The following is a 21,478-nucleotide window of genomic DNA, read 5'->3' on the forward strand; positions in this document are numbered from 1 at the left end:
TAATTTCATGTTTCTTCATTAGATTTAATGTGGATGATCCCATACTTCCCCACAGTAGGGAAATCTATGGCAGACGGAATTCATTCATTTAATCTGTTAATGTCCTTTCACTGTGTCTTCTAATTCAGTGCCATCTGTAAACTTGGATACACAACTCTGTGTTCCTTCAACCAAGTCATTAATATGGATGGTGAAAAGCTGTGGCCCCAGTACCGATCCTTGGGGAATGATCACCTCCTGCCAATGGGAGCATATTCCAATTCTCACCATTCCCTGTCTCCTCCCTCCCAACCAATTTTCACCCCGTGTCAAAGATTCCCTCTAATTCCAAACACTCTGATTATTGTCAAGAATCTCTTGTGTGGAACGTGATCAATGACCTTCTGGAAGTCCATCTGGAGCAGGTCCATCGACACTCCCTTATCCACCATGGGGCCAGTGTCAAAGCAAAGCTTCAACCAATCCCATTTGGGTTGGGGCGGCTTCAGTTCAAATTGTCCCCAATGAACACAGAACCGGGAATGGATCCGGGAACAGAGAGACAATCCTCATATTATTCAAATGTGTTTCAGAAATCCTGGGAAACAGTGAGGGACGCTCCCATCTTGGTATTATAATCGGATCAGTAATCCCAGCACTGGCTGTTATATTTGGAATAATCATCTGGAAAAGACAACGGAGAGGTAAGAATCAGAGAGAGGGGAATGTAGAACTGAGGGGACAGAGTGAGTGTGGGGAATCTCCAGTACTGGGAGTACAGGACACTGTGTTGAATGAACCGATTTAATTCCCACACACAGATACACACGTATAAACACATCTTGTTCCCTGTCTGATCTTCCTTTGTGTGATCAGCCCAGACCAGGTGTAATATTGATCATAAATGCCACCGCACACACTCACATCCTCACCTACTGAATATGGATGGAATGGAAGAGATCTACAGGATCTCCATAAAGTGTAAGGATGGAGGGGAGTGTGAGAATGAGTATTTCTCACACAATCTCCATTCCCTCACACTTGTTGTGTTCTCACTCTCTGAGAATGGATTATTCCCCATTCTAACTGACATTTATTTTACTTCTGCAGATTTACCAAGTGGGACGTACACAACAGCTCCCAGTCAGTGACTGAGGGACAGATTGTTGGGAATGAAATACATTCACATTTTGTGCACTTTTCTCACTTTCTGATTGCTCAGAGTTTTAAATATCTTTAAATGTTCGCGGATTTTGACCAAGACATTTTGGACTCAGTATAAAAGACTCTGTGATACGTCCGGTAATGGAGAAGACAATCAGGATGTTGGAAACACCTTTCTGGTGCTGGGCAGTTTTCCACTTCACTTTATATGTTGTGTGAGATGAAGGAAAGTGAAAGTTGATCTGCTGAATTCCCACACAGTCACAGAGTGTTCATCCCGGCAGCTCCTTTATACAGGGACTCTGCGCTGTACAGGCTGTTCCCAGGAGCACACACTGAGATAAACACCGTCTCCTGCTGGAGGACCATCAACTCAGTGAAAATCAGCCTGAAACTCTCAGCTCTTCCAGGGCAAAGGGTTCTCCATGACTGAGGGTTTCAGATTGTCGCATTGCAAGGTCCAGGAATACTGGTGAGGGACACAACACAGCTTGGGGCAGCTACTGGAGACACTCCATGGGGAAAGACCTCTGACTCAGACCCTCCCATCATAGATCCAGGGAGTGGCTGAAAAACATGTCAAATCTCTCAGTGTGAACGATTGCTATGAAATTTATATTGTTCATACAAATTGTAATTCTGAGTGTAATGAGACACTGCAGAATGTCAGATTTTATATTGATAGACAACAGTCCATTTTGCTCTTATACAGATGTTTGATGTGTTCAAAAATGCACTTTTGCCTGGCGCTGTGAGGCACCAATGCTAACTACTGTGTGACCATAGGACTTACTGGGATTTGATGGTTTGAGTGACAAGGAGACGCGAGATAGACTAGGACTTTTTTCACTGGAGCGTAGGAGGCTTCGGGGTGATCTTATCGAGGTCTACAAAATAATGAGGGGCATAGATAAGGTAGATAGTCAACACCTTTTCGTAAAAGTAAGGGAGTCTAAAACTAGAGGGCAAAAGTTTAAGGTGAGAGGGGAAAGATACAAAAGGGTTGAGAGAAGCAATGTTTTCACACAGAGGGTGGTGAGTGGCTGGAACCAGCTGCCAGAAGTAGCAGAGGCAGGTACAATTTTGTCTTTTAAAAAGCATTTGGACAGTTACAAGGGTAAGATTGGTATAAAGGGCGGTGGGCTAAACTGCTTCCCTGTTCTTCCCTCTCCTGGTGATAATCCTTTTTCTTCTGCTAGTGGATAATATGCCTCCACTTGCTCACTGATTTCCAACAGAGCCTTACTTGGTCTGATTTCTTCTATTAATTCTGTCAATGTTTCTTCTACTGCTTCACTCGTCCAATTTTTGTATATTATTTCGTCCCAATTTACGTATGGCCACTCCTTATTCACTTCCTCCAAATTAACTACTTCAGTTATTCTTCTTAGCAGGGCATTTCTCTCACCCTCATACCACTCCCTAAAACCTCCTCCAACTATTTTTACTAGATCTTCTCTAAAAAAATGTGTGTTAACACCACTACTTAAGAAATCTATTACTGCAATATTCCTACGTGATTCATCACTGTCGTGATCCTGCTTTACACTCCACATTTACCAACAGCTGCTTACACCGCTATTCCAGATCAACCTTTTCAGGCTTCTCCTTGTAGCCCCTTTACTTTATTTCACTACCTATCCCCTCTCTTCTTCCGGCGATCAACGTAGGTCCTTAATTACTATATCAGGTAGGAGACCAATCTCTCCTAGATCTCTCCTTCCTCTCGGCTGACGTCTCTCTCTCCGAGGTCCTGGGTAGGTTTGGACTGGCAGGCTTGCCTACACTTACTCTCCTTGGGCAAGTCGTAACTTGGAAGCCCGCTCCAAACCGCTCGACTAACCTAATTGCATCAATTAGCGTTCGGTTTTTGTAGCGTCTCACTTTTTACCCATTCGTGGACAATATAGTACATAAAACTAAAGCGTGCTTTTTACATGCAAAATTTACCCTTCCGATCAGACTCAGTCTCTCAATATTTTACACAATTTTAACTTTACCAATGCAGGTTATCTTTTGGGCAGGTGAGATCCAGGACCAGTGGAGAACCTGGTGCGCCAGGCCTCGAAAACCCCTTTCTGACAACAAGGATTTACATGCATGCAAGTCTGCTTACCTTGTTGACAGAAGGCCGGCTGGGGATTTCTCGGTTCCGGTCGGACCACCGTCTCCCTCGATCCCTCCGGGGTTGAGTCACCGGACGACCTCAACTCTGCCCTGCTCGCAAGCGCCAGCTTTGCCGTGGTTCCCCGTGGACGGCAAGAAGAGTTCATCAATCAGAATAGAGAGTCTGAGTCTTGATCTTCCAGGCAGCAAGGCTTTATTAGCTAATACATTTCAATAAAGCCGGGATTTCCAGATGAATCCAAAAAACCAGTGCTCTCACAGTCTTTTTTATACACATTTAGCTTCATATTTCATCATTCTTATCTTACAGTCAAGGTATTTTTTGTTGCAGACCCCAAGGCCACTTTTCGTTAGCCACCATGGTTTACTAGACCTACGTTATCTGCCTTCTTTCTGATTGGTCACTAATGAATGTGCTATGATATCATTGTGGTTACATCTTGCCTTCTTATCTGAAGTTTATTGTCTAATCAGCCAAGGTTGTTGTTTGTTCAACCATTGTAGGGCATCCAAGTCTTTTTACTTTCTCACGTTTATTTAAGAAATTACTTTCAGCTTCTGTGTGTTTGCTTGACTTCTTTTAGCCTTTATGTTCATTTATGTGAGTATCCATGTGTACTGACCTGGTAAGGTATTGTGCACTTAAAAGGGTACAAGTATATGCTTAATAAGATATGTGATATATGAGAGCTTCTTAAGTAGTGATTATCTCTTCTATGTTAATTATTATCTCCTACTTGTCCTAATAATTATTCCTTCCAATATATGTTGTCTTAATGATTATTCCTTACAATATTTGCTCAGACGCTGTTATGTATCTGTCAGATATAACTGTTAGATAACATCATGACTGACAGGGGAGATAGAGAGGAAAGTAGAGTTCAGACCACAATCACATCAGCCACAGAATGGCAGAGCAGACTCGAGGGGCCGAATGGCCTACTCCTGCTCCACGTTTGTATGTTCAAAACACCCAGATCAGAGAAACTTGGAGCAATTAAAATGGAAAGATCCAGAAACAGAGGGAACAACAGAGGAACAGGAAGATTAAATTGAGGGTTGCGATAAGGGACGTGGGGAAAAAGTTCAGGTCATATAAAGGCTAATAGTAAAAGTTTATAGAAATATATTAACAGTAAATGAGTGACTGTGGGAGATACGGAACCATTAAAGATTGACAGGCAGAGCTGTAGATAACGGGAGATTTATTAACCAAATACTCTGTGCTCATTCTCACCAGAGAGGAAAAGATAAAATATCAGAAACAGAGAACAAATTAAAATCCGTCCCTTGATTTGGGAGCAGTGCTGTTAGATTCCAAAGTTACCAGTGTATTTTTACAAAAGGTGAGAGAGAGAAAGCAGACACAGAAAGATTTTGACCTTTCACAACCTCAGGATGCACCAAAGCTCTTTCCAGCCAATGAAATATTTTTTTCTAGTGTCCTCACTGTTATGGTGCAAGAAACTCAGCAGCTAATTGTGTGCACAGCAAGATCCCACAAACAGCAATGTTCCTCTGATTAGACAATCTACATGAATGATGTTGTCTCAGGGATCAGTACTGATCCAGTTTATGATCTCCCTGCTCTGTCCCGGGATATATTACATTAATCTGGGGAGGAAAGTTCTCCCTCAGGACTGATCCTCTAACAGTGCAGCACTCTGTCAGTAATACACTGCGTGTGCAGCCCAGTCTCTGGAATGGGAGCTTCAATCCAGAACATTCTGAGTCAGAGGTGAGAGTGTTTCCAGGCAGCCACAGCTAGGAGTGAAATTTAAATTGGAATATTCCTGCCTGGTGATTCCTAGACTTTTCCAAACTGAGGGTATGCTCGTGAGTCTGTATAAAGGGGGATTAAAAAGCTCTGTGAAGGACAGTGGAGATCCTGCTCTGGATTGTCCATCCCCCTCGTGGAATCATAGAATCCCTACAGTGCAGAAGGAGGCCATTTGGTCCATCATGTCTGCACCGATCACAACCCCACCCAGGCCCTATCCCCATAACCCCATGCATTTACCCGAGCTAGTACCCCTGACACTAAGGGGCAATTTACCATGGCCATCCACTAACCCGCAGATTTTGGACTGTGGGAGGAAACCGGAGCACCCGGAGGAAACCCACGCACACACGGGGAGAACATGCAAACTCCACACAGACAGTGACCCAAGCCGGGAATCGAACCCAGGTCCTTGGTGCTGTGATCTTTCCACTCTGCTGCACTGGTTGGTTGGTGGAGTGGGGCAGGGAAATAGGACGTGAGCCGAACAATCGAATTTGTGCCTGGCGTCGGGATTCAGGATTCTCCCGGGCCATTTTTTCCGGCGGGATGTCAATTTCCACGCATTTGGATAGGTTTCCATATCATTAGAGTTTGGCTCGGCCCTTTTCCCCCTCCCGTACCTTTCCCTCCTCTCCAGCGTGACGTCACTCCAGCGTGAATCACAGATGGTTTATAAAAGTCTGGGCCTGGCGCAGCAGTCGCGAAGGAGAGTGAGGAGGTAAGTCCCATTGAGCGGCAGCCCCCGGAGTTCAGGGGGAGGGGGCACGGGATACTCGGGTGCTGCAATGTTGCTGGGTGGGGTGGGGGGGTTTGCCTGGGTGCTGGGGGTCTTTCTTAATCGTTCATGGGATGTGGGTGTCACTGGCTGGGCCAGCATTTATTACCCATTCCTGAGAGCATTTAAGACTCGACCACATTGCTGTGGGTCTGGAGTCACATGTAGGCCAGACCAGGTAAGGACGGCAGATTTCCTTCCCTGAAGGACACTGGTGAACAAGATGGGTATTTGCGACAATAGATAATAGTTTCGTGGTCACCATTAGATTTTTAATTTCAGACTTCTATTGAATTCAATTTTCACCATCTGCCTTGGTGGGATTTGAACCCAGGTACCCAGAGTATTCCCCTGGGTCTCTGGATTAGTCCAGCGACAATGTCACTACACCACCACCTCCCCTGTGGGGGACCAGTGCTGGGAGCCGCCACTTGCAGCAGGTTCATGGTGCACACGTTGCCCCTGGCTACACAGAGACCCCCGAAGGGTGCCACATGATGTTCACCACCAACCCACAAATATCCACCTGATTGTTCTGCTTTCTGTCTGCTGGACGGGCTCTGTGGCTGACCCCAGACCTTGTATCCCAGGCCCCACTAACAGTAACAGACCGCAGCTCTGTCAGCTGCTGCTCCAAGCACAGGGGCTGTGCCGGTGTTAACACGGCTCCTCACACTGCATGGACTCTGCACTGAAATGGGAACCTATCCCGTGATAGTCACGAGGCTGCCCCTACCCCGACTGTCTGAAATGCAACACGTACCTGGAAGGCACTGCGGTGATAGCACCCATGCCCATGCCTCAAGGGTCCGCAATGGGCAGCCTGGCAAACCCAACCCTATGCCCTCCCTGCCTGCTGTGGCCAGGATGTCAATGGTAGGCGACCCATTCAGATGATTCATAGCACCGTGTTGAGTTGCCAGCGCCCAGCCTCATGGGGATGCTGGTTACTGGGAGGGGGTGGGGGGCCTGGGGTGGATAACTGTACTAAATATTTCTATCTCCCTGTCACTATACAACTTGCGCCCCCCCCCCCTCCCCCCCTCCCCCCCCCTGCGCAGTGTAGATATGGATTTTGGATTGGCAGTGATAGAAATGGCCATCATTGCAGCGGCCACTGAGGAGGGAGGAGGAGGGAGATGTCCGGCCACTCAAGGCCAAACAGAGCCAGAAGCCACAGCAGGAGTGCAGGGGGCTGCCGGTCAGGGCCAGGACATGGCAGTGCATCCTCCCACAGGGGAGGGGGGGCAGGGGAAGGTGGAGGCTCAGGGCGTACAGGACTTGCAGATCCTTCACAGGGATGATGGAAGCCACATGTTGCCGCAGGCTCCGTCTAAGTAAGGAGACAGTGCGGCACCTGTTTCAGGTCCTCAGACCTGGCAACTCGAGGGACAGGAGGACACCCATTCCCGTTGGCAGTGAAGGTCACGGTGCCCTCAACCTCTACACCACCAGGTCCTTCCAGGCGTCCAGCCAATTACATCCACTTCAACATGGGCCAGGCCCAACAGGAAGCCCGGACTGCAGGCTTCGCCACCATCACTGGACTGCCCCATGTGCAGAGGGCTGTAGGTGGCACTCACATTGTCCAGCGGACACTGCATGATCAGGGACTGCGCTTCATCAATAGGAAGGGGTTCCACTCCCTGAATGTGCAGATTGTCCGTGACCACAGGCTGAATATCATGCACATCTGTGCACAACACCCAGGGAGTGGGCACAACAGCTACATCCTCCGGAGTTCGGACATCCCCGGGCTCTTTGAGGACCAGCTCAGGCTGTCGGGATGGCTGCTGGGGGACAAGGGTCCAAATGGCATCACACCAAGGTGATGGGAGAGGGCTGGGCATGCTAGCGAGTCCTTGGTCCAGGCAGGAGGGTGATGATGACTCGCTATGTGGCAAACTGTGATGCTGCCCTGGTGCCACACAAGTCTGAATCCTACCTGCCCTCTCTATCCACACTGGCACCTGGGCACACGTCTGAGTGTGGGTCTCGGACATAAACGTGCAGGCAATGGGCTGTGTGGGGTTAAGGGGGGGAACAAAGCCCTGTTGGGGAGGGAGGGGCGGGTGGGAGGGGGGGAGTGGGGGAAGGGGCGGGGGGGAGGGGGGGTTGGGGGGGGGCAGTTGGCACAGGGTGCGATGGGTGCTGGAGATACCAGGGCAGGCCGTCTGTGCCTACTGGCCGAAGGGCCTCTGTCACACAGCATGACGTTCTGCGCCTCTTTGCGTGCGGTCAGGATAGGGTCACCCCTGTGGGGCAGGAATCACAGAAAGATTAGTCACAGCTGTGGGGGCAATCATATTTCTTGGTGAAACTAACAGTGCAAATAACATGAAGGGATGATATTTAATTGTGCAATATAACAAGTGTATCTCATTCTAAACAGGGTCTCGTGTCCTTTTTCTGACTGGTGCAGACCTTAACTTCTGCCCTCCTGATGACACGAGAACTTCTGAATTTTACAAGGCCTATGACTGCACCTGGGTGACCCCTCAGGATGCACATTGGACGGGGAGGCGCCCGACTGCATTCCACACCCCGTGGCCTGTGATGCCCTTGGTGGGTGTCCCCTTGAGGGCCGAGACCTGGAGGTTCCCGGCTGACTTGTGGATGACACTGATGTAGCCGTGCCACCCTGTTCACCCTGCTGCCCGTGACATGCTCCGGTGTCAGGAAGGGAGGGGGTGGAATCAGAAGGTCTCGGGATGTCTGGTCTCTCCTGGCTGGAAGGCCCCAGCATGGGCTCCAAGTCTTCCTCCTCCCTCAGTGTGCCCATATGTACCGGGGACACTCCATGGGACGGTGGGACAGCTGGAGTCATCTCCAGAAGCCTTGGCATCACCTGGCTCTGCCAGTCCTGGAATCCCAACAACGTCTGCCCCATGGTTTGCCAGCCCTCAGCGATGCCCCCTGAGACTGGACTAAGTTTGATGCCCGCAGCCATGGCTGTGTCTCCAGGATGGCCTGCACCCTGTCAACCATGGCAACCAATCCTTGCCCCAGGCTTCCCACTGCGGACGCGACCCTTGCAGTGTTAGCCTGGGTACCACACTGTGCCGGTACCACCTCCTGTGACAGAAATCTGTTGGACTCCTCCAAAAGCCTCACAGTTGATGCAGTGATGCTGACAGCCCCTCCACCATTGCCCAGTTCTGTTGATGCATCTCCAGCAGCTTCGAGATGATCGATCCCAGAGGCCTAGCACTTGGCATGGGGCCAGATGCATCCTTAGCTCCGGAAGAACTCCGTGTGCTCGAGCCCTCAATGTTCCCGCCTTCACCCGATGTAGATCCACGGCTGTGTCGTGCCCACCAGATAGTGACCCAGAAGCCTCACCACTAACTTGTCCCACTGAGGTGACAGTATCTGCGCTGGTGTCGATTGACTAGTGCTAAGCTTGGCGATTTCCCCGGGGACTTCCTCCAATGTTTTCTTCAAGCTGCCATGTGCATCTTAGGAGGAGTGGAGTGGGGCGGGGGGGGTGGCGAATCCCGAAGGGTCTGATGCATCTGGATCATTTCCTGTAACAGATGACACAAGGTTCAGTGCAAGAGAACAAAGCACAAAGAAAATTACAGCACAGGAACAGGCCCTTCGGCCCTCGAAGCCTGTACCGACCAGGCTGCCTGACTGAACTAAAACCCCCTACCCTTCCGGGGACCATATCCCTCTATTTCCATCCTTTTCATGTATTTGTCAAGACGCCCCTTAAAAGTCACTACCGTATCCGCTTCCACTACCTCCCCCGGCAACGGGTTCCAGGCACCCAGTGTTACACTCTCTGTGTAAAAAATCTGCCTCGTACATCTTTTAAACCTTGCCCCTCACACCTTAAACCTATGCCCCCTAGTAATTGACTCTTCCACCCTGGGAAAAAGCTTCTGACTATCCACTCTGCCCATGCCTCTCATAATCTTGTAGACTTCTATCAGGGCGCCCCTTAACCTCCGCCGTTCCAGTGAGAACAAACCAAGTTTCTTCAACGTCTCTTCATAGCTAATGCCCTCCACACCAGGCAACATCCTGGTAAATCTTTTCTGTACCCTCTCCAAAGCCTCCACATCCTGCTGGTAGTGTGGCGACCAGAATTGAACACTATATTCCAAGTGCGGCCTAACTAAGGTTCTATAAAGCTGCAACATGACTTGCCAATTTTTAAACTCAATACCCCGGCTGATGAAGTCAAGCATGCCGTATGTCTCCTTCACTACCTCCTCCACCTGCATTGCCACTTTCAGTGACCTATCTGTACACCCAGATCCCTCTGCCGATCAATACTATTAAGGGTTCTGCCATTTACTGTATATTTCCTATCTGTATTAGACCTTCCAAAATGCATTACCTCACATTTGTCTGGATTAAACTCCATCTGCCATCTCTCCGCCCAGGTCTCCAACTGAACTATATCCTGCTGTATCCTCTGATGGTCCTCATCGCTATCCGCAAATCCGCCAACCTTTGTGTCGTCCGCAAAGTTACTAATCAATCCAGTTACATTTTCCTATAAATCATTTTTATACAAGACAAACAGCAAAGGTCCCAACACTGATCCCTGAGGAACACCATTTGTCACAGCCCTCCATTCAGAAATGCATCCTTCCACTGCTACCCTCTGTCTTTTTTGACCGATGTGGAGATGCCGGCGTTGGACTGGGGTAAACACAGTAAGAAGTTTAACAACACCAGGTTCAAGTCCAACAGGTTTATTTGGTAATTCTATGGGAAAAGATGTGTTTCATAGAAATTCTATGAATTTCTATGAAAGTCCAACAGGTTTATTTGGTAACAAAAGCCGCAAGCTTTCGGAGCCTTAAGCTCCTTCTACAGGTGAGTGGGAATTCTGTTCACAAACAGGGCATATAAAGACACAAACTCAATTTACAGAATAATTGAGTTTGTAAATTGTAAATTGAGTTTGTGTCTTTATATGCCCTGTTTGTGAACTAAATTCCCACTCACCTGAAGAAGGAGCTTAAGGCTTCGAAAGCTTGTGGCTTTTGCTACCAAATAAACCTGTTGGACTTTAACCTGGTGTGGTTAAACTTCTTACTGTTTTTTGACCGAGCCAGTTTTATATCCACCTTACCGGCTCACCTCTGATCCCATGCGACTTCACCTTCTGCACCAGTCTGCCATGGGGGACCTTGTCAAAGGCCTTACTGAAGTCCATGTAGACAACATCCACTGCCCTACCCTCATCAATCATCTTCATCGCTTCCTCAAAAAACTCGATCAAGTTTGTGAGACACGACCTCCCCTTCACAAAACCATGTTGCCTCTCACTGATACGTCCACTTATATCCAAGTGGGAATAAATCTTGTCTCGAAGAATCCTCCCCAATAATTTCCCTACCACTGATGTAAGGCTCACCGGCCTGTAATTACCTGGATTATTCTTGCGACCCTTCTTAAACAAGGAACAACATTGGCTATTCTCCAATCCTCTGGGACCTCCCCTGGAGCCAGTGAGGATACAAAGATTTCTCTCAAGGCCCCAGCCATTTCTTTCCTTACCTCTCTCAGTATTCTGGGGTATATCCCATCAGGCCCTGGGGACTTGTCTACCTTAATGTTTCTCAAGAACCCCAATACCTCCTCCTTTTTGATCTCAACATGACTCAAACTATCTACACATCTTTTCCCAGACTCATCATCCACCAAGTCCTTCTCTTTGTTGAATACTGATGCAAGGTACTCATTAAATACCTCACCCATTTCCTCTGGCTCCACGCATAGATTCCCTCCCTTGTCCTTGAGTGGGCCAACCCTCTCCCTGGCTACCCTCTTGCTCTTTACATATGCATAAAAAGCCTTGGGATTTTCCTTAATCCTGCTGGCCAATGTTTTTTCGTGACCCCTTTTAGCCCTCCTTACTCCTTGCTTAAGTTTCTTTCTACTTTCCTTGTATTCCACTGGAATACAAGTAGAAAGGGACAGGTTTCTGGGCAGCATGCTGCTTACCTGGAATGAGTCATTTGAACGAGGGTTTTGGAAATTCTCACTTCCATGGTGAACACCGACCTGGCTGTCAGTGACCATTCTCTCCTCACCCCCTGCTAGCTCCATAGCGCTCCTCAAAGGTAGTGAGGAGATGCAGCTGGGGGACCCCACCACCAGTCTTGGCATGCTCCCGGTGGTTATGGGCCACTTTATCCTGTGGGAATAAAGGAGGGATTGAAATCCTGATGGCTGTAAGGACACAGGGTGTAGGGGGTGGGGGCGATTGGGTGGGGTTTATTGGGGCTGTGCCTCGGCAGTCTGGGGTTGTGACTGGGGGTGCCAGAGGGGTTGGAGGAATGGGGTTGGAGGCCGGATGCTGGGAGGCTGCAGAGTGTCAGGCGGGTGGCTCGGCATTGTAGGCGTGACAGACGGGACCGATGTCAGGATGGGATGGACACTGACCCTTCCTGCCTGAAGAAGATCGTTTATCTTCTTCCGGCACTTGTCACCGGTCCTCTGTGCCAGTACGCGGACACTGACGGCCGTTTACACAGCTTCCCAGACCATATTACTGGCCCAAGCCCTGGACCGTTGCCCCATTCGGGGTGGTGTTCGGGGGGTGGCTCTGTAGGGGTGGTGATTGGGGAGGGGGTGGTGATTGGGGAGGGGATGGTGATTGGGGAGGGGATGGTGATTGGGGAGGGGGCGGTGTTTGGGAAGGGGGCGGTGTTTGGAGAGGGGGTGGTGATTGGGGAGGGGATGGTGATTGGGGGAGGGGGTGGTGTTTGGGGAGGGGATGGTGATTGGGGAGGGGATGGTGATTGGGGAGGGGATGGTGATTGGGGAGGGGGTGGTGATTGGGGAGGGGATGGTGAATGGGGAGGGGGTGGTGAATGGGGAGGGGGTGGTGATTGGGGAGGGGATGGTGATTGGGGAGGGGGTGGTGATTGGGGAGGGGGTGGTGATTGAGGGAGGTGGTGGTGATTGGGGGAAGGGGTGGTGATCGGGGAGGGGGTGGTGATTGGGGAGGGGGTGGTGATTGGGAAGGGGGTGGTGATTGGGGAGGGGGTGGTGATTGGGGAGGGGGGATGGTGAGGTCCAGCGAGATTGTTCTGACGATCAGACCGGTGTTTATTGACCAATCCCTTTAACTGTTTCTTTTTACAGACACTAACACACACACGGTGATGTACACTGTTGTCTCTGGGATAGAAGATTTTCCTGCGGTTACAGGCACTGGAGTGGTCAATGGAGTCCAAACAGGATATTGTGACAGTAATATCCGTCGCTGCATTCCCAGACAGAGGTTCATGGCTGAAAATATCGACACTAAATTCTGGGACTATATCTCAGAACTGGTGAACTCACACTCAGACATGGTAAAGGAGAATCTGAATACAGTGCTGAAGATCACAAACCAGACATCCGGTAAGATCAGGCAGAGAGAAACAGCGTGTCAATGTACAACCTTACACTGAACTCAATCCATCTCCCAGCACTGACCCCTGGGACACTGAACTCAGTCCCCCAGCACTGACCCCTGGAACACTGAACTCAATCCATCTCCCAGCACTGACCCCTGGGACACTGAACTCAATCCATCTCCCAGCACTGACCCCTAGGACACTGAACTCAATCCATCTCCCAGCACTGACCCCTGGGACACTGAACTCAGTCTCCCAGCACTGACCCCTGGGACACTGAACTCAATCCATCTCCCAGCACTGACCCCTGGGACACTGAACTCAATCCATCTCCCAGCACTGACCCCTGGGACACTGAACTCAATCCATCTCCCAGCACTGACCCCTGGGACACTGAACTCAGTCCATCTCCCAGCACTGACCTCTGGTACACTGAACTCAGTCCCCCAGCACTGACCCCTGGGACACTGAACTCAGTCCCCCAGCACTGACCCCTGGGACACTGAACTCAGTCCCCCAGCACTGACCCCTGGGACACTGAACTCAGCCCCCCAGCACTGACCCCTGGGACACTGAACTCAGTCCCCCAGCACTGACCCCTGGGACACTGAACTCAGTCCATCTCCCAGCACTGACCCCTGGGACACTGAACTCAGTCCCCCAGCACTGACCCCTGGGACACTGAACTCAGTCCATCTCCCAGCACTGACCCCTGGGACACTGAACTCAGTCCCCCAGCACTGACCCCCTGGGACACTGAACTCAGACCCCCAGCACTGACCCCTGGGACACTGAACTCTGTCCCCCAGCACTGATCCCTGGGACACTGAACTCTGTCCCCCAGCACTGATACCTGGGACACTGAACTCAGTCCCCCAGAACTGACCCCTGGGACACTGAACTCAGTCCCCCAGCACTGACCCCTGGGACACTGAACTCAGTCCCCCAGCACTGACCCTATCTAATTTAGTAACCTCACCGCTCAGCTTCCTGCTACTGATGGCACAGGAAGATTCCGTCCATTTCTATCTCAAACTAAACCCCCTTTCACCACTGAAAAGATTGTCTATTGATTATTGATCCCTGTTTGATTCTCACAGGAATTCACGTTCTTCAATTGATTCGGTCTGTCGAGGTCACTGAAGACGGCTCCATGAAGAGATCGATGCGGTTTGGATTTGATGGAAAGGACTATATTAGTTTAGAGCCAGACAGAATGAGATGGGTCGCATCCAATCACTTCGCAGTGAAGACTAAAGAGAAATGGGATTCTGATCAATCCTGGAATAATTACTGGGAAAAATATCTGCAGGAAGTACTTGTTCAAGATTTAAATAAATATTTGGAAGCTGGAAAAGAATATTTTGGACGGAAAGGTATTGATTTCAGTTTTGAGCCCATGTTCTGATCAAACTTCACTGATCTATCAAACCGTTCTCCCATTCCATTCAGTGTGGGTTTATTGTTTGTGTTTTCACTCTTTCCCATTACAGTTCAGCCTGAAGTCTTCATCTCCAGAAGTGAACCCATTAGTCAGTACAAGTCGCTCACTCTCTACTGCCTGGTTACTGGCTTTTATCCTGTAGACATCGAGGTGAACTGGCTAAGGAATGGAGAGGTAATGTCTGAGACACTATCCTCGGGGGTTCGACCGAACCACGATGGGACCCATCAGATCCAGAAAGAGATTGAAATAAATGCTGGGGATGAGGATCAATACTCCTGTCAAATTGAACACAGCAGCCTGGCAGAGCCCAAGCTCCATCAGTCGGGTAAGGAACTGTACTGGATATCTGCGAGCACATTCCCATTCTCCCCATTCCCTGTCTCCCCCCTGAGAATCAATTTTCACCCCATGGCAAAGATTCCCTTCAATTCCAAACACTCTGATTATTGTCAAGAATCTCTTGTGTGGAACGTGATCAATGACCTTCTGGAAGTCCATCTGGAGCAGGTCCATCGACACTCCCTTATCCACCATGGGGCCAGTGTCAAAGCAAAGCTTCAACCAATCCCATTTGGACTGGGGCGGCTTCAGTCCAAATTGTCCCCAATGAACACAGAACCGGGAATGGATCCGAGAACAGAGAGACAATCGTCATATTATTCAAATGTGTTTCAGAAATCCCAGGAAACAGTGGGGGACTCTCCCATCTTGGAATTATAATCGGATCAGTGATCCCAGCACTAGCTGTTATATTCGGAATAATCATCTGGAAAAGCCAACGGAGAGGTAAGAATCAGAGAGAGAGGAATGTGGAACTGAAGGGCGGCACGGTAGCACAGTGGTTAGCACTGCTGCTTCACAGCTCCAGGGTCCCGGGTTCGATTCCCGGCTCGGGTCACTGTCTGTGTGGAGTTTGCACATTCTCCTCGTGTCTGCGTGGGTTTCCTCCGGGTGCTCCGGTTTCCTCCCACAGTCCAAAGATGTGCGGGTTAGGTTCATTGGCCAGGTTAAAAATTGCCCCTTAGAGTCCTGGGATGCGTAGGTTAGAGGGATTAGCGGGTAAAATATGTGGGGGTAGGGCCTGGGTGGGATTGTGGTCGGTGCAGACTCGATGGGCCGAATGGCCTCCTTCTGCACTGTAGGGTTTCTATGATTTCTATTTCTATGATATGAAGGGACAGAGTGAGTGTGGGGAACCTCCAGTACTGGGAGTACAGGACACTGTGTTGAATGAACTGATTTAATTCCCACACACAGATACACACGTATAAACACATCTTGTTCCCTGTCTGATCTTCCTTTGTGTGATCAGCCCAGACCAGGTGTAATATTGATCATTAAAGCCACCGCACACACTCACATCCTCACCTACTGAATATGGATGGAATGGAAGAGATCTACAGGATCTCCAGAAAGTGTAAGGATGGAGGGGAGTGTGAGAATGAGTATTTCTCACACAATCTCCATTCCCTCACACTTGTTGTGTTCTCACTCTCTGAGAATGGATTATTCCCCATTCTAACTGACATTTATTTTACTTCTGCAGATTCACCAAGTGGGACGTACACAACAGCTCCCAGTCAGTGACTGAGGGACAGATTGTTGGGAATGAAATACATTCACATTTTGTGCACTTTTCTCACTTTCTGATTGCTCAGAGTTTTAAATATCTTTAAATGTTCGCGGATTTTGATCAAGACTTTTTGGACTCAGTATAAAAGACTCTGTGGTACGTCCGGTAATGGAGAAGACAATCAGGATGTTGGAAACACCTTTCTGGTGCTGGGCAGTTTTCCACTTCACTTTATAAGTTGTGAGAGATGAAGGAAAGTGAAAGTTGATCTGCTGAATTTCCACACAGTCACAGAGTGTTCATCCCGGCAGCTCCTTTATACAGGGACTCTGCGCTGTACAGGCTGTTCCCAGGAGCACACACTGAGATAAACACCGTCTCCTGCTGGAGGACCATCAACTCAGTGAAAATCAGCCTGAAACTCTCAACTCTTCCAGGGCAAAGGGTTTTTTCAGACTGCCACATTGCAAGGTCCAGGAATACTGGTGAGGGACACAACACAGCTTGGGGCAGCTACTGGAGACACTCCATGGGGAAAGACCTCTGACTAAGACCCTCCCATCATAGCTACAGAGAGTGGCTGAAAAACATGTCAAATCTCTCCGTGTGAATATTGCTGAGATATTAATATTGCCAATCTAACTTGTAACTCTGTGTGCAGTGAGACTCCACAGAATGTCAGAATTATATTGATAGACACTTTTGGCTCTTAATGTAATGTCATATTTGATGTGTTCTGCGATGTATTTTTGTTTATTTTAATGTTATAACACATTCATGGAGGAAAGTCTATCATCAGGATCATAGTGAAACATCGATAACTGTGGACTGTAATCAATAGATAATTGTCAGTGTTTGACTTGCCTGAATTCTTCTTCACTGATTTCACAGGAAAGGTTGAATTCAATCACTCAGCAGCTTGTGACGATTGCAATGGGCAGTTGTTGAGGTTCAATCCAATGTGAACTGGCTGAGTTCAGACCAAATGTCATCATTCACTGTTTTCCATCAGCATTGATTGACTTGTTAACAGAAAAGAAGATGTCAGTGCGAGAGACAGAGGAGAGGAAGCCGTGTCCTAACTTTAGTGAATCAAACTTCAACACATTTCCCAGTGAGCTGGAGGTGAAGGCTCACCAGCTTCTCAGTAATGAGAAGTGTGGAGAAGCTGATAAAGGGAGTGTGTTGGTGTGGAAGGACAATATCCCGGCAATAGTGTTGAAGACTTGTGCTCCAGAACTTGCTGCTCCCCGAGCCAAGCTGTTCCAGTACAGCTGGAACACGGGCAATGTATAAAATTGCCCAGGTATGTGCTGTACACGAGAAACAGGACAAATTTAACCCAGCCAATTACAGCCCGATCACCTGTCCACCATCTACATGGCACAAGTCAGGAGTGTGAGGATTGTATTCATTGGAGTTTAGAAAAGTGAGAGGGGATCTCATTGAGACTTATAAAATTCTCACAGGATTAGAGAGGGTAGATTCAGAAAGAATGTTCCAAATGGTGGGGGAGTCCAGAAGTAGGGGTCACAGTTTGAGGATAAGAACTGAGGTGAGGAGAAATTTCTTCACCCAGAGAGTGGTGAATGTGTGGAATTCACTATCACAGAAAGTAGGTGAGGCCAAAACATGGTCTGACTTCAAGAATAAATTAGAATAGCTCTTGGGGCTTTTGGGATCAAGGGTTATGGGGGAAAGGGGATCATGATATTGAATTTGATGATCAGCCATGATCATAATGAATGGTGAAAAGTCTCGAAGGGTCGAATAACCTACTCCTGCTTCTGTTTTGTACGTTTCTGTCATGGAATTCTCTCCACTTGCCTGGATGAGTGCAGCTCTAAAAACACCCAAGAAACTCAACAGACACTATTCAGGATAAAGCAGCCCGCTTCATTGCTACCCATTCCACAAGGGGTGGCACGGTGGCACAGTGTTAGCACTGCGGCCTCACAGCACCAGGGACCCAGGTTTGATTCCCGTCTTGGGTCACTCTGTGTGAAGTTTGCACATTCTCCCCGTGTCTGCGTGTGTTTCCTCCGGGTGCTCCGATTTCCTCCCATGGTCCAAAGATGTGCGGGTGAGCTGGACTGGCCAGGCTAAATAACCCCTTTGTGTCATGGGGATTAGCACGGCGAAATGCATGAGTTAATGGGGATGGGGCCTGTGTGGGGTTGTGGTCGGTGCAGACTCGATGGGCTGAATGGCCTCCTTCTGCACTGGAGGATTCTATGATTCAAACCCTCCACCACTGATGCACAGTGGCAGCCGTGTGAACCATCTACAAGATTCACTGCAGGAACTCACCAAGGCTCCTTGGGCAGCACCTTTTAAACCCACTAGCATCTTGAAGGACAAGGACAGCAGATACTTGGGAACACACACTGCCTGGAGGTTCCGCTCCAAGTCACACACCACCTTAACTTGGAAATATATCAGCTGTTCCTTCACCGTCACTGGGTCAAACCCTGGAACTCCCACTCTAACAGCACTGTGAAGGGCAACTCGGGATGGGCAATAAATGCTGGCCTAGCCAGGAATTTTCACATCCTGTTGAGACTAAAAAAAAGCAACGTGGAAAGAAATGGAATAATTTAACAGTCTTACAGGGTTTGTAGAATTCTTGCAAGTTTTTCATTTAAATTTTAATTGATAATTGAATGGGTTATGGAGTGAGGATGCACATACACCCCCATGTAAGCATGCACATGTACACCAGCGCGCACATACAAGCAAACACACACACACACACACACAGACATATGTAAACACACACATGAACACACATGCAAACACGAACAGACACATGCAAACACACAGATACAGGGACCAACACATACATACATACGTACACACACAGACACGCGCACACACTGGTGCGCAAATAAGCACACACATGCTCATATACACATAAATACACACACTACGCTCATATACACATATACTCACAGCTCCAAAGAGAGGTGTATACACACAGATACAGGTCACAGTTAAGGATTTTCTGTGGGGGAACATTTACAATTGGCTTGGAAACCATTTCCCTCACAATTAAGAGCAGTGGGCAGCTCCCCAATAGCCAATCCGGATTCCTCCAGCTTTCGGCAAACACCCAGCTGCAGTACAAGGTGTGTAACTGTGGTGAACCATTGTTGGTTACCACCAGGAGTGCTGAGCCATGGTCTGGCCAGTACTATGAGTCTGTAGATATGTTACTGTTGGGGTTAGGGTTGGGCTGTTCTACCTGTTAATATAGTCCTATGGTACACGCCAGTTGGCTGCGCCTTCTGGGAGAGGTATAAAGGTCACTGCTCTGCCTGGTGACCCTTTAGTCTGGGATTGTATATTGTATATAGTAGCTCCGTTATTGTTGGCAATAAAAGCCTTTATTTCCCGGGTACATCCTGCCTCCCGTGTGATTTATCGCGCATCAATTTTATTGCCAATAAGTACATTTTTTTTGAAAAAAAAAGCAAAAGAGAACCATGGAGCAAATGCTGAAACCCGAACGGCTTACATTGGACCCACGTGCGGCGGGAGCATCGAACACTTTCGACCACTGGTTGAAATGTTTCCAAGATTACCTCAACGCCTCCACAGCGGTCATCAACGACGCCGACAGACTCCGGGTCCTCCACGCGAGGTTAAGCGACACTGTATACTTAGCGATCCGTGAGGCCCAAGACTACGAAGGGGCCCTCGAGCTTCTCAAAAAGCGATACAACAAACCGCCGAATGAGATCATGCTCGACACCTTCTAGCCACTCGACGGCGGCAGCCCGGCGAAACGACGGAACAGTACGCGTGTGAACTTCAGCAGCTAGCCAGAGCCTGCACCTGCAAGCCAGTGTCGGCAGACCAGTACATGAGCGACCTAGTTCGAGATGCGTTCGTGGCGGGAATTGGCTCGTCGTACATCCGCCTTCGGCTGCTGGAGCAAGGTAACCTCAACCTCACTAAAACCATAGAGTTAGCTGACACTCTAGAAACGGCTTCCAAAAGTCTGGAGATGTCCCCCGACGACCGCGTGGGGACATTGTGGCAGGTGCAGCCGTAGACTCCACTTTATTCAGCGGGATCGAAAAACTGCGCGATTGCGTTTCCAGCCTCGGACCTGACGACGGCAGCAGCTCCAGGTGGCCCGCGGTGTTACTTCTGTGGGGGGGTGAAACACCCTCAGCAGCGATGTCCAGCTAAAGTGGTATTGTGCTCCGCCTGTGGCAAGAAGGGACATTATTCCAAAGTATGCCGGACCAAACCACTCTCCAAACACAGCAGTGCGGCGTGTGACTCCCTGGAGCCGGCCTCCTTGTCTTCTGCATCTTTGAGGTCTTCCACCACGTGCGATTCCAGAGCGTCGCCATTCCTAACGACGGAGTCGCAAGACACGTGCGACCTGCAGGGGCCGCCGGTTTTGGCTCCATCGACCACGTGCGACCTATGGGGGCAGACATTTTGGTCGGCACCGACCGCAAATGACCAGCAGGGGCCGTCATCAACCATCTCAGCTGCCTGCAGTTGCACCCACGATCCAACAGTGGCGTCAATCATCCTGGACCAGGCCAAACCTCACAGACTCGACAAGTCAATGATGGACATACAGGTAAACGGACGCCAGATTTATTGTTTGTTTGACAGCGGGAGCACGGAGAGCTTCATTCACCCTGACACCGTGAAGCGGTGCGGTCTCCACACACTGGTGCGCAAATAAGCACACACATGCTCATATACACACAAAAATACACACACTACGCTCATATACACATATACTCACAGCTGCAAAGAGAGGTGTATACACACAGATACAGGTCACAGTTAAGGATTTTCTGTGGGGGAACATTTACATTTGGCACGGAAACCATTTCCCTCACAATTAAGAGCAGTGGGCTTGCTCCCCAATAGCCAATCCGGATTCCTCCAGCTTTCGGCAAACACCCAGCTGCAGTACAAGGTGTGTAACTGAGAAGCTGCTTCAACAGGAAGGTCCATGTTAGTCACTTCAGAAAAACATCAAAATAAACCAGGAAAGAAGCCAGGCCACCATTATGGGGGTGAGGGGGAGTGTGGTGAGGGGAGGGGAATGTCCATCTACAGGGCAGCCTGTGGCTGCTCTTCCAGCCAGGCAAGCTGAAAGGGACTGTGGGAGGACTGTCCTCCCTGGCCAATTGCTGGGTGCTCACCCCAGACCATTCATCTGCTCAATTTCAAATTGGGAAACCTAAAGCTGACTGGAAAAATTGCAGTTTAACAAGGTTTTTAA

General features: G+C 49.1%; 2 protein-coding genes across 4 annotated transcripts in view; both read left to right on the top strand.

The window, feature by feature from the left end:
• LOC144496991 (class I histocompatibility antigen, F10 alpha chain-like) overlaps nucleotides 1-4,354 on the top strand; it is a 201,056-nt gene extending 196,702 nt beyond the window's left edge. Inside the window, exons 7-8 of the mRNA XM_078217663.1 lie at nucleotides 1,090-1,304; nucleotides 1,470-4,354. Of these exons, the coding sequence (XP_078073789.1) occupies nucleotides 1,090-1,130 (41 nt within the window). The 3' untranslated portion in view covers nucleotides 1,131-1,304; nucleotides 1,470-4,354. The remainder of the gene's footprint in view (nucleotides 1-1,089; nucleotides 1,305-1,469) is intronic.
• Nucleotides 1-17,074, top strand: part of LOC144496989 (class I histocompatibility antigen, F10 alpha chain-like) — a 38,728-nt gene extending 21,654 nt beyond the window's left edge. For 2 of the 3 annotated variants that reach the window (XM_078217659.1, XM_078217661.1), the window contains 6 exons: nucleotides 573-683; nucleotides 12,942-13,202; nucleotides 14,299-14,574; nucleotides 14,692-14,970; nucleotides 15,321-15,431; nucleotides 16,192-17,074. In XM_078217659.1, coding sequence (XP_078073785.1) covers nucleotides 573-683; nucleotides 12,942-13,202; nucleotides 14,299-14,574; nucleotides 14,692-14,970; nucleotides 15,321-15,431; nucleotides 16,192-16,232 — 1,079 coding nt within the window. In that variant the 3' untranslated portion in view covers nucleotides 16,233-17,074. The remainder of the gene's footprint in view (nucleotides 1-572; nucleotides 684-12,941; nucleotides 13,203-14,298; nucleotides 14,575-14,691; nucleotides 14,971-15,320; nucleotides 15,432-16,191) is intronic. The other variant, XM_078217660.1, reaches the window with a different exon arrangement.
• The last annotated feature ends 4,404 nt before the right edge of the window (nucleotides 17,075-21,478 follow it).

The sequence above is a fragment of the Mustelus asterias genome, chromosome 8 (assembly GCF_964213995.1).
Source record: "Mustelus asterias chromosome 8, sMusAst1.hap1.1, whole genome shotgun sequence".
Taxonomy (NCBI): domain Eukaryota; kingdom Metazoa; phylum Chordata; class Chondrichthyes; order Carcharhiniformes; family Triakidae; genus Mustelus; species Mustelus asterias.